At 47.3% G+C, this 13,314-nt stretch overlaps 1 protein-coding gene across 1 annotated transcript in view; it reads left to right on the top strand.

The window, feature by feature from the left end:
* Nucleotides 1–13,314, top strand: part of CACNA1H (calcium voltage-gated channel subunit alpha1 H) — a 251,909-nt gene that overhangs the window by 192,796 nt on the left and 45,799 nt on the right. The window contains 2 exon segments of the mRNA XM_060260465.1: nucleotides 5,763–5,914; nucleotides 8,917–9,026. Of these exon segments, the coding sequence (XP_060116448.1) occupies nucleotides 5,763–5,914; nucleotides 8,917–9,026 (262 nt within the window).

The raw sequence follows: 13,314 nt of genomic DNA, 5'->3' as shown, positions 1-13,314 counted from the left end.
ATATGTTCTTCATATCTTAGACAAAACACAACAATGCATTTAAAGGGCAGTGCAGTGTTTGTGTATGCACCGTAACCTGTATGCATGCATGCACACGCCAGCAGGGAGGGGCTTTAAACCAGGGGTGTCAAATGTGCGGCCCAGGGGGGCTGGATCAGGCCTCCGGAAGGCTCCAATCAGGCCCACGAGCAAGTCTGCTTCCTTCTCCCTCTTTCTTGCTGCCTTCTGCGTCACAGCTTGCTTTGCCAGGCTTGCTCAATCGCACAGGAGCTACAGAGGGAAACCTCTATTTTCTCCATTGGCTGAGGCTCCTCCCTTGGGGAGGAGGGAGTGCTTGCTTTGCCAGGCTCTCTTAATTGTACAGAAGAGCTACTGAGCGAAGCCTCTTTTCCGTCTGTTGGCTGAGACTCTGCCCCCTCCTCATCCTCTGGGGAAGGAGAGAGAGAGCCAGACCTTCCTTTGTCCAATTCCCTTGATCACATGGCAGAGATACAAAATCTTTAATTGCGTTTGTCTGTGTCCTTTTAAGTTTGTAACTCTGCTACCTGGCATTACATTTTATGACACCCGTGGCCCGTCGTGACAAGGCCTCATTTATGTCAGATCCTGCCCTCATAACAAAGGAGTTTGACTCCCCTGCTTTAAACAAAGATGGACAGTGGTTGCCACACTGCAGTTTGGGAGCATCTTAGAGTCCTGGAGATAAATGGAACTGCAGGGTCTTCAAAGCAAGGGGCCTTTGTGTTTGTGATTGTGACTCATCTGTTTGTTCCAGGCAGTAGCTGTGTTTGGTCTCCAGTGGAACAGCTATGGTCGCGTCCTGTAGCACCATAGAGACAGCAAGTGCGCAAGAGCTATAATTCCCTTTGAATCAGACTAAGAGAGTTTTGATTCTCAAAATGTTATACCCCCAAAATCTTGTTCTTGGTCTCTGAAGTGCGACTGGACTTGACTCTAGCTGCACATGTGTTTGTGGTGGTATCGTAGAGAAGTTATGGGCCTCCCCTTTATCACCAAGTGCAAATCCTAATTGTCAGATGTGGTCAAAATGGTGACAGCGGAGATAATTAAGAGATCTGATTCACCCAGTGGTGGAGCACAGGGGTAGAATTCTAGCAGGAGCTCCTTTGCATATTAGGCCACACACCCCGACGCAGCCAATCCTCCAAGAGCTTACAAAAAAGAGCCTTCTAAGCTCTTGGAGGGTTGGCTACGTCAGGGCTGTGGGGCCTAATAGGCAAAGGAGATCCTGCTAGAATTCCACCCCTGGTGGAGCATCAAGCATTAGAGTGCAGAGGCGATAAACATCTGGTTCCATTGAGCACATATATGTATAATTCCTGTGAGTGCCACTAAAAAGGGGTATATAGATCAAACAGGTGCAGTATATGCAGAGAGCGTAGCGGTTAAGAGTGGAGGCGTGGTTTCACACAGGAGATTTGGCCCGACCTAGCCTCGCCTCCCACCCAGATTAAAAGCACACAATCCCATGAGCACGTCTGCCCTCTGAGCTGCACCCGTTCTCACCCCATCTCCAGACTCCTCCTATCCTCATTAAAAAGCTACCTGGATCATCCTGGAAGAACCCCCTCTAATTGCATTCAGGTCGCATAATCGCCATCAGTCTGAATGCCCGGGGGTGACTCATAAGCGGAAGAGCTGTGTGATCACACCAAGCTGTTTCCAGCATGGTCAGAGGGTTTTCTCCCCCTAACCCCTCTCCGAGATGCGCTTGTGCACTTCTCTGCTTGAGCGCACGCACAGGGGGATTTTTTTAAAAAACACAACCCTTTCCGCAGGGGGTACGTGGTTGAGCCACACTAGCAGTGTGAACGACCAACCACGGACTGCTGCCGGAATCCTGCTGCTTCAGCGGCGGCTGTCTGATAGCCAGGAAACAGATCAAACTCAAGCGGTTTTTTTCCTGATGGGATAAAATCATGTCAATTTTTTACAGTGTGAAATCAGTCGAGGACTCTAATCTGGAGATCCGGGTTTGATTCACCCCTTCTCCACATGCAGCTCCTGGGTGACCTTGGGCAGGTCGCAGTTCTCTCAGAACTCCCTCAGCCTTACCTGCCTCAGAGGGACCTGTTGTGGAGAGAGGAAGGGGATATAAGTCGCTTTGAGACTCCTTAAGGTAGAGAAAAGCGGGTTATAAATATCTTCCCTTCTTCTTCAGGGCCACGGCCAATCCACTGTAAAAAGGTAGTAAATACTTTGTGTAGGATGAAGGCTACGTATGAGGCATGATACATGTACTTCGTGTCCCATCTCAAGGCACAAAGGATTATTGACAAGCCAGGTGCCTCTTGCTTCGATAAATAAGAAGTACGATAAAAATGAAAGGAAGCTGAAGGGCATCTTTCAAAGAATATAGGCTTTAGATGTTCGATTAGAGAATTATTAGAGGATTAGAGCAAAGAATAGGAGAGTCAGGCTTGAAAGTGACAAAAATAGGAGACAATTCATCAAAGGCAGATTCAAATATTAAAATTATCAGCAGTGCAGAAATCATAAGTCAACTGGAAGCAGAACTTCAAGAATTAGGTGGAAGAGGAGATGGAAGAGATTGGATTTATACACCACCCTTCATTTAGAGCCTCAGAGCATTTTACAATCTCTCTTTCCCGTACCCTGCGAGGTAGGTGGGGCTTAGAGAACTCTGAAAGAGAACTGCTCTTGAGAGAACAGCTCTGAGAGGACTTGTGACAGACCCAAGGCCATTCCAGCAGCTGTCTGTGAAGGAGTGGAGAATCAAACCCAGTTCTCCCAGATTAGTGTCCACTGCGCTTAACCATTACACCAAACTGGCTCTCAAACTAGGAATCATAATCTAAAAATTCAGAGGGTTACCAGAGAAAGTATCTGGTGGGGTTTCTAGACGAAATTCTGAAGGGCTGGCAACCAAAGAGCCGCTGGCTCCCAGATTGAAGTTTCACTAAAGAGAAAGTGTAACTGAGGAACATGTGCGGGTCCAACGTGTCTCATATGCGCTTGTGTCTCAGCTTCAGTGGAGTTAACGCCTTGATTCCGCCTTGCCGCAGCACAGTGCGGAGCCAAGTCCGCCATTCCCCCCCGATCACCAGCACCCTTTTGCAAGTGCCGCTATGCGTCCCCGGTGCATGAACAGCATCTCTTCTAATGGACATTGCATGGGTTTACGGGATGACGCACGACTTGCATGATTGCATGCACCTTCCGACGTCATCCGGTTGCCACTGTGTGTGTTGTCTCCGAAATCCAGGACCCCCTCCATCTTTTTATTGCTACGCCAAAGCGGTTTCCGGAGCTATCTTCACACTTCTGTTTTCAGAACTCACCTGAGATACCACTCGTGCTTTCTAGGGGTCCCCTTACTAATTGTCTCACGGCAGTTGCCGCACCCGGTGCTTGTACCGTATTGCCTCACCAGGTGTCCGCCATGCACGGTCTCACACCAGCACACGTATCTTTTTGACTGTCTTTTGGCTTTCAGGAGCTTTATCTGTGCATTTGTTTGTGAAGTCATGTGGGGAAGAGTGAAAATGTTCCAATTCCTCTTCCCCCAGTGTCTTTGATTCAAGTCTGGCGGTCTCTATACGACGTTGAGAATCAAACCCAGTTCTCCCAGATTAGTGTCCACGGCTCTTAACCACTACACCAAACTGGCTCTCAATCTAGGGATCGTAATCTAAATCAGTCTCACAGCATCTTGTCCATTCAGAGCCTGACTTCACTTACAGTGCCATGTTCTAGTAGGCCTGGTTTGTGCACTTGTCAAACTGGATTTAGGCCATAAAGTATCCCCCAGAATCCTCTGTAATGTGCAGGGATTTCTTAGCAAACAAGTGCGCCCAGGAAAGGTTTGCTTGAAGTTGCAAATTTCAGAAACAAATTTCTATCCAGTTTATCTTTTCAGAGGACTGGGCTTAACGGATGGACACATGTAAACGATGCTTTCAGGCAGGCTTGCCTCCGGTGGGGGACCGTTCCCGCATGTGCTTCATGTGTGCGGTGCAATGATGTCACTAGCAAGTGCCATCATTGCACCCGTGACGTTGTGCGCCGGCTGATCTAGGAGTTTCTGGGAAAACTCTATGGTTTTCTTGGATGCCCTAGAAACTTGGGAAGGGAAACTTTATGGTACCATAAGGTTTTCCCTCCCAAATTGCTAGAGCGTCTGGGAAACCCACAGAGTTTTCCCAGAAGCTCCTAGAGTGGCCGGCAGGTGGCGTTGCCAGTGCGATGACATCACTGCATCACTGCAAGTGATGTCATCATGCCGGCGACATCGAGGGAGGATCCCCGCTGCCGGCCCAATGGGGGCCTGCGGGTTGGAAACCTCTGGGGAGGGAGAAACTCCGCCCGGCCCAGGGTTGGCTATTGCTGTATTCTAGATTTCTCCCTGTGTCTCAAGCCATGCCAAGTTTGCATGCCACATAAGAAAGCTATGCCGGTCTCCCCCCACATAAGCACTTTTATTTTTACATTTAACAAAATGGATTGAGGCGGTTGGGTTAACCACAACGCAAAGACCCTGTGGTGTGAGCCTGTTTAGGAGAAAAATAATTTCTAATGCTAAAGCCCGCCTATCCAAAAAAAAAAAAAAAAAACAGAATAGTGTTTGCTTCTTGGTTTGCTTTCAAAATATTTGGCAGATGGAAGCGTGGCTGAGTCTGGTTGGACTCCCAGCAAGGGGGAGCGGGAATGAATCACAGAAGGGTGACTGGTCAGTCTAGCTTCCTTTTGATCTGATTTCTTCAGCTTGTACATTCTGATCTTGGCTTTCTTTTGCATCAGTCAGGCAGTGTCAGCTGGAAAGTATTAAGGAAGGTCATGGAAGCAGAACTAGCAAATGAACACAGCACTCTAAAAGGATTTGTGTCTTGCACCGCAGTTTTAAAATAGAAGAATTGCAGATTTATACCCTGCTCTTCTCTCTGAATCAGAGACTCAGAGCGTTTTACAATCTCCTTTATCTTCTTCCCCCACAACACGCACCCTGTGAGGTGGGTGGGGCTGAGAGAGCTCTCACAGCAGCTGCCCTTTCAAGGACCTCCTATGAGAGCTATGGCTGACCCAAGGCCATTCAAGCATCCTGATCTTTTGATTTCAGAACTGGGGCAGACATACCTATTAATCCCAGTATTCAGTACAAGGTTGGGTACTGACTGCAAAGGAAATGCAATGTCTAGTTTGTGGAAATGGGTTGAACCTCCACATACCTCTGAGTGTCGGATGCTGGGAACGAAAAGCCAATCATTTCATCGCTTGCAAAAGCGTATCGGGCACCCGTCTACTCGATGTCGGTGACAAAGTGCCTTTCAGGTCCGAAAGGGCTTTCCTTCTGTTCTTAGGTAAGCTCTGATTTTAAAAAGCAACTCAGAAGCAAACTTTACAAAAATTAGAAGGATCTTATGAAGTTTAAGCCATGCACGGTCCAAACAGGCTTTAAAATTAAAAGGCAACCCTGAAGTATTTTCAAGGAAAGATTCTCTGGAAGAATGTTGGAGGCAGGCTAAATTTCTTTGGGAATCACCTCCAATAAACTGGCCGACGTTCATTTCTGAAGCCCTCCCAAGTTTCATTTCATGTCAAGCTGGGTGCTCTCCGTTTCTCTGGAACCTTCGACCGCGTACCCAGGGAGGAGTGCGATCATCACTTGTGCACCTTCAAGAAAAGCCGCATGGCTATCTCTGTCGACATGCAACACCCCCCCCCCCCATCTCAAAAGACAGTGGAATTGCTAACTATCATGTCTCATTCCCCCTTTTCCGCAGAAGCTCAGAGACGGCCATACTATGCAGACTACTCAATGCTGAGGAAACACATCCACACTCTCTGCACAAGTCACTATTTGGATCTTTTCATCACTTTTATCATTGGAGTCAATGTCATCACTATGTCCATGGAACACTTCAATCAACCGAAGGTAAGGGCACTCTGGTTTTGGTTGCTGGGGGAAAGAAGAAGATAGCAGATATTGGAAATGTATCCCACCCTGCACTCCAAATTTCAGAGTCTCAGTGGCTCACAATCTCCTTTATCTTCCACCCCCACAACAGACACCTTGTGATGTGGATGGGGCTGAGAGGGCTCTTACAGCAGCTGCCTTTTCAAGGACAACTCCTACGAGAGCTATGGCTGACGCAAGGCCATTCCAGCAGCTTCAAGTGGAGGAGTGGGGAATCAAACCCGGTTCTCCCAGATAAGAGAGCTGTGGCTGACCCAAGGCCATTCCAGCAGGTGCAAGTGGAGGAGTGGGGAATCAAACCCGGTTCTCCCAGATAAGAGAGCTGTGGTTGACCCAAAGCCATTCCAGCAGCTGCAAGTGGAGGAGGGGGGAATCAAACCCGGTTCTCCCAGATAAGAGAGCTCTGGCTGACCCAAGGCCATTCCAGCAGGTACAAGTGGAGGAGGGGGGAATCCAACCTGGTTCTCCCAGATAAGAGAGCTGTGGCTGACTCAAGGCCATTGCAGCAGGTGCAAGTGGAGGAGTGGGGAATCAAACCCGGTTCTCCCAGATAAGAGAGCTCTGGTGACCCAGGGCCATTGCATCAGGTGCAAGTGGAGGAGTAGGGAATCGCACCTGGTTCTCCCAGATAAGAGAGCTCTGGCTGACCCAAGGCCATTCCAGCAGGTGCAAGTGGAGGAGTGGGGAATCAAACATGGTTCTCCCAGATAAGAGTCCACTCACTTAACCACTACACCAAACTAGTCCACAGCTCCATAAAGGAACACAGGCTCAGTCCCTGCCATTGCTGTTGGAAAAGATCCAAGCGAGAAGCCTGATCTCGTCAGATCTCAAAACCTAATCAGGGACAACTCTGGCAAATACTTGGATGGGAGACCTTCAAGGAATACCAGGCCAGGGATGCAGAGGTGGGCAATACAAACCACCTCTCTGAAAAGCATGATTGATTTCTGGCAACCTCTAGTGGGGCTAAGACTACCAGAAATTTACGTGCACACAAATACTCACCAAGAAAATAAAAATCCAAACAAGCACAGGGGTAAAAAGTCTTTCTGCCTAAGATCTCACAGAGAGAAACCATTGGACTCTCATTCAGAACACGTCACAGATATGTTCAGGCCTCAGATTCAGCAGGAGCTCACAGCTCCTGAACCTTTCTGAGGGCTCCCCCTCCTCCTCCCCACCTACCTTGTCCATTGAATAGCAGGTGCAACTGCATAACAATCCCTGGATTAGGAGAGCAGGCAGCCAGCCAGCCACCAGGGGCTTTGCCACGCCCCCAGCAGCCCTCATTAACCCTTGGAGAAACCCGCACCACCCTTTCTCCACTTCTTAGCGGGTGGCTCGCCGGCCTTTTGACTGGGGGGGGGGGGCAACCGTGTGAGCCCCAGGTGAGCGAGGCCTGCTTGGATAGGCTGGATCTCTAGCCTGCCCAAGCAGGCCTCGCTTACCCAGGGCTCTCCTTTCTTGCATCAGGTTGCTTTTGGCTGGTGGGGGGGCGGCATATGCTAATGAGTTATGCTAATGAGCTCCATCACCTATTTTTCTACAAAACAGCCCCTGGATACGTGAGGCAGGTGAGGCAAATTCATCAAAGGTTAGCCTACGGGGGGAGGGGGGGCTGTGAGCCTTGATTGCCGTATAGAACATCCGCACTCAGGAGCAGTCCACCTGTAATTCACCAAATCAGGCAGACCAAAGGCAGCCTACTTTGGAGGGTGGAGTTTGGAGAAGGAAGGGTGTTCAGTAAGGATGTGATGCCCTGAGCCCGCTCTCTGAAGCGGCCATTTTCTCCAGAGGGAACCAACCTCTGTAATTTAGAGAGCAGTTGTAACCCTACAAGATCTCCCAACCCCACCTGCAGGTTGGCGCCGCTGCAGTTTCACGTGCAGCCCTAAGCCAAGCGATGTGCTTCTGAAACCCCCTCGGCTTGGAAGAGTTTAACTCTGTTTAGGTTTCAACTGTCAGTTATGGCAAGAGGTCCGTCTTTGGATTCCGTACTGCCATGTAGCTGTTATGGGCAAAAGACCCGTTCCCAGACTGAAGAGTTGGCACGAGTGTTCCCTCTAAGTGGAGTTGGTGTGAGCTAGCATTTTGTAGCCTCCAGTTCACAGATTTCTGTCTTGGCCTGAAAAAATGGCCCCAGAGCAAGCTAATTTATGCTGTAGAACACAACTTGAATGCCAGTAGCTCACAAAGTAGAATTTTTGCTCACCAGTCTCCACAGTTTAGTTGGCACCCCTTCCTATATCTATAAAGTTCAATGTGTTCCACATCCGAAGGATTTTAGGAAGTCCTTGGAACTTCCCCTATCGTTGAGGTCACCCAGAGAGGACTCTTTTGGGGTTTCCCTAACCCCTTGGGAGACTGGATCAGTGAGTTCCTACAGGGCCTTTTACCTCGTGGCACCACAGCTATGGAAAACTTCTCCCTAGAGCCTGGCAACTTCTTTATCAGGTTCCTGCTGCCAAGCAGAATCACTCTTGTTGCTGAAGATGTTTCCTTTATATTTGTCTGCCAAAGTTTGATATTTTATATCAAAATGCGTGTTGAGGCCAGATGTAAAAACCACATCGGTATTTTATCTTTTTAATTTGTGCAGGGTACATTTTTTCCCCCTTCGCTGTTTTCTGTATGTTTAGAAAACGATTCTTGAATTATTTAAGTAACCAAACAGATGCAAGGAGACGGCCGTTCTGCCTTGCGGAGATTTCTATTTGCAATGCAAATGCAGACCAGACTGGAATGTGACATTAAAGATATTCTAGAGGAAACGCAGAACGTCTTGACTTCACAGAAATTCTACTTGATCGTTTGTGATGGAGGCCAAGCATTTTGCGTCAAGTTTGGTTTGGTCTACCCGGGGTCAGGAAATGGTGCTCTTCCGATAGGTGTGTATTATAGCAAAAACCTCACCATGGCAAAACCTGACCAAACTCCCTTCCTTTGATTCCTTACAGTCGTTGGATGAAGCGTTGAAATATTGCAACTACATCTTTACCATTGTGTTCGTGGTTGAAGCCGTGTTGAAGCTGGTGGCTTTTGGACTGCGGAGATTCTTCAAAGATAGGTTAGATCAGTGCTTCTTGCGGGGGGGCTCCTATCAAGGTGATTTTGAGAGCAGATGAATGAATGAATGAATGAATGAATGAATGAATGAATGAATAATTTATTTACAGTCAAAGACCATTCTTTACAAGCCACAGGCGATCAACCATAATACATCCTTCATAAAACCACCAAAAATATTCCAAAAAATGTATTTGGTCATCAAAACCTTCAGACTTTATGAGAATCCCAGAATTCTAAAACAAGTCTAAAATGTCAAATATGGAATGTCTATAAAATCCTATAAATACTGTAATTCAAGCAGGTCGTACAAATCATACAGAATCGTGTTTCTTATTGCGGAATTTTATCAAATGGTAGCAGAATTTAGCTATTTGTCTGGAAACAAGTGAATTCTCATCCGTTAAAAGTTTCCCCAGGCAGGCCTTGCCCACATCCGCTATTTTTCTATCCAAAAATGGGGAAGTAAACTTATTCCTATATACTTGATGGAATGGACATCAAAAGAACATCTGGATCATTGATTCCACTTCTCCCCTGAAGCTCCTGTCAACGTGATCTTTAGTATAAACAAATTTATTAGTAACATATGGTAGCAGAATTATATCTACAACTTATAAAGAGCTTAAAATAAAAAAAAATCGTTCTACCCCATATCTTACTTTCCTCCCACCCCTCCCTCCGTTACTTGACCCCCGCCAGTGTTATTTAAAAAAAAAACAAATATTAAAGGTACCTTTAAACTATAAAAATCTTAATCATCAAAAATTGTCCAATGTCCTTTTATTTTCCACTCTTTCTCTACGTATCTTCTGAATTTCTTCCACTCCGCATTAAAAAGTTCTAAATCATAGTCTCTTAGTTTTCTTGTTAATTTGTCCATTTCACTCCATGACATAACTTTTGTAATCCAGTCCCATTTTTCTGGTATTTTTTCTTGCTTCCATAACTGCGCATACAATGTCCTAGCAGCTGAGAGCAAGTACCATATTAAAGTTCTATCTTCTTTTGGAAATTTTTCCATTTGTAATCCCAGCAGAAAAGTCTCTGCCTCTTTGTTGAATTCATATCCCAGAATCTTAGAGATCTCTTGCTGAATCATCTGCCAAAACATTTTAGCCCTTTCACAAGTCCACCACATATGGTAGAAAGAACCTTCATGCTTTTTACATTTCCAACACCTATCTGGCATCTTGTTATTCATCTTTGCTATTTTTTTTGGAGTCATATACCATCTATACATCATCTTAAAACAGTTTTCTTTAATACTATGACATGTTGCGAGTTTCATAGAGTTCTTCCACAGATACTCCCAAGATTCCATCTTTATTTCAACGTGATTTTTAGAGCAGTTGTCCCCAATCTTTCCCAGCCTACAGACGCCTTTGGAATTCTGACACTAGATGGTGGACTCTAGTGTCACAAAATGGCTGCCACAGGAGGTGGAGCCAGCCACAAAATGGCTGCTGCAGCTGACCTTCGGTCACATGGTGAAAATCCTTGTATTGTGAGGGCAGCTGCTGCCCAAACGATGTTATTGAAAATCTGCACAGCCGTTCAGATCTCCAATGGCCAATCAGAAGCCTTGCTGAGCAAAAGCCCACTTGGCTCCACCCATTTTCTAAAAACATTTGGCAGGGGTCGGGAATGGTGCCAACAGGCATTGCGGCACCTCACTGGGGACCCTGTCTTAGACTTCTCTCTTGCCCAAAACAAAGAGCCAGTTCTGGATTTCCTCCACCTTGCTGGAGCAGCCCCATGGCACAGAGCGGTAAAGCTGCAGTACGGCAGTCCAAGCTCTCTGCTCACAACCTGAGTTCAGTTCCAGCGGAAGCTGGGTTCAGGTAGCCGGCTCAAGCTTGACTCAGCCTTCCATCCTTCCGAGGACGGTCAAATGAATATCCAGCTTGCTGAGGGGGAAGCGTAGACGACTGGGGAAGGCCATGGGAAACCATCCCGTAAAATGTCTGCCGTGAAAACGTCGTGATGCGATGTCACCCCAGAGTCAGAAATGACTGGTGCTTGCACAGGGGACTACCTAGACTTTTTTTTTACTGGAGCAGAGGTTGGCTGAGAAGAATAGATGTACCCAGGGACTTTTTTGTAGCAGGAACTCCTTTGCATATGAGGCCACGCCCCCCCCCCCCCCGATGTAGACAATCCTCCTGGAGCTTACAGGGCTCTTAGTACAGGGCCGACTGCTACAAAAAAAGCCCTGATATACACCCATTTGTTAAAAGCTACCACCATTCCCAGAGGGTGCTTGGACTGGATCCTCCCATCGTTTTGTGAGACCCGCTAGAGTTCCGGGATTGGACCAATTTTCCCCGGCAGGCATTATGCAATCAGTCCCTCCCACCCACATGGCAGCCATTTTGTGATGACACCCACTAACTGTTCTCAAAATTCCAAAGGAAACCACAAGTTTGACAAGGGTTTTTTTTTTTTTTTTGAGGAGGGGGTCACTGAATAAAATTGTTGTGTTTAGGTGAAAGCTCCACAGTTTCGCCTGGGGCCAGCCACAGGTACCAAAAGCAAATGTGGCATAGTTGTACAAATGGACTTATTTTAGAATCTTCTGTTCTGCCTCTTAGCCATTATGCTTCCCAAACATTTTCCAAATGTGCTTTGGCCATCTGCCCCGGAGGTCACCCAGCCTCAGCGTCCCTGTATTTAAAACTGGCCTAAAAAGATTGACTTCACAGTCTCTTCCATCTGTGCCTGGCTCAAAGGATTCCACATGGCATGGACTTCTCTGGTGATGGCCCCGTAAAGTAGATTAGGCTGGGGGGTGATGTGGGCTTGTGGCCAGCCTGACCTCCACCTCAAATTGGCTCCCCGTCTTTCAGAATCATAGAATCATAGAGTCGGAAGGTACCTCCAGGATCATCTAGTCCAATCCCTTCACAGTGCAGGAAACCCACAAATGCCTACCCCAAATTCACAGGATCTTCATCACTGTCAGATGGCCATCTGTTTAAAAACCTCCAAGGAAGGAGAAGAAGATAGAAGAGATTGGATTTATATCCCGCCCTCCACTCCGAAGAGTCTCAGAGCAGCTCACAATCTCCTTTGCCTTCCTCCCCCACAACAGACACCCTGTGAGGTGGGTGGGGCTGAGAGGGCTCTCACAGCAGCTGCCCTTTCAAGGACAACCTCTGCCAGAGCTCTGGCTGACCCAAGGCCATTCCAGTAGCTGCAAGTGGAGGAGTGGGGAATCAAACCCGGTTCTCCCAGATAAGAGTCCACACACTTAACCACTGCACCAAACTGGCTCTACACCCACCACCTCCTGAGAAGGAAGCCTGTTCCACTGAGGAATCGCTCTAACGGTCAGGAGGTTCTTCCTAATGTTATGCTGGAAACTCTTTTGATTTAATTTCAACCCATTGGTTCTGGTCCTACCTTCCAGGGCCACAGAAAACAATTTAACACCATCCTCTATATGACAGCCCTTCAAGTACTTGAAGATGGTGATCCTATCACCTCTCAGCCGCCTCCCCTCCAGGCTAAACATCCCCAGCTCCTTCAGCCTTTCCTCATAGGACTTGGTCTCCAGACCCTCACCATCTTCGTTGCCCTCCTCTGGACCCGTTCCAGCTTGTCTATATCCTTCTTAAAATGTGGTGCCCAAAACTGAACACAATACTCCAGGTGAGGTCTTACCAGAGCAGAGTAAAGCGATACCATCACATCAAGTGATCTGGACACGAGACTTCTGTTGATACAGCCCAAAATTGCATTTGCCTTTTTAGCCACCACATCACACTGTTGACTCACGTTCAGCGTCTGATCCACTAAGACCCCTAGATCGTTTTCGCACAGACTACTGCTAAGACAAGTCTCTCCCACCCTATAACTGTGCATGGGATTTTTCCTACTGAATTGCAGAACTTTACATTTATCCCTGTTAAAATTCGTTTTATTGGTTTTAGCCCAGTTTTCCAGCCTGTCAGGGTCATCCTGTATCCTGTTTCTGTCTTCTACTGTATTTGCAACCCCTCCCTCCCTATTTAGTATCATCAGCAAATTTAATAAGCATCCCCTCGATTCCTATTCTCTAGAGAGAGCGTGCATGATCCATCTTGACAGGGGTTTTTTTGTAACAGGAACTCCTTTGCATATTAGACCACACACTCCCGATGTAGCCAATCTACCTGGAGCTTACAGTAGGCCCTGTACTAAGAGCCCTGTAAGCTCCAGGGGTATGGGCTACATCAGGGGTGCGTGGCCTAATATGCAAAGGAGTTCCTGCTGCAAAAAAAAAAGCCCTGTATCTTAAACATGGC

Source organism: Heteronotia binoei, chromosome 20, assembly GCF_032191835.1.
Source record: "Heteronotia binoei isolate CCM8104 ecotype False Entrance Well chromosome 20, APGP_CSIRO_Hbin_v1, whole genome shotgun sequence".
Taxonomy (NCBI): Eukaryota; Metazoa; Chordata; class Lepidosauria; order Squamata; family Gekkonidae; genus Heteronotia; species Heteronotia binoei.
This window is presented reverse-complemented; position numbering and strand designations above follow the sequence as displayed.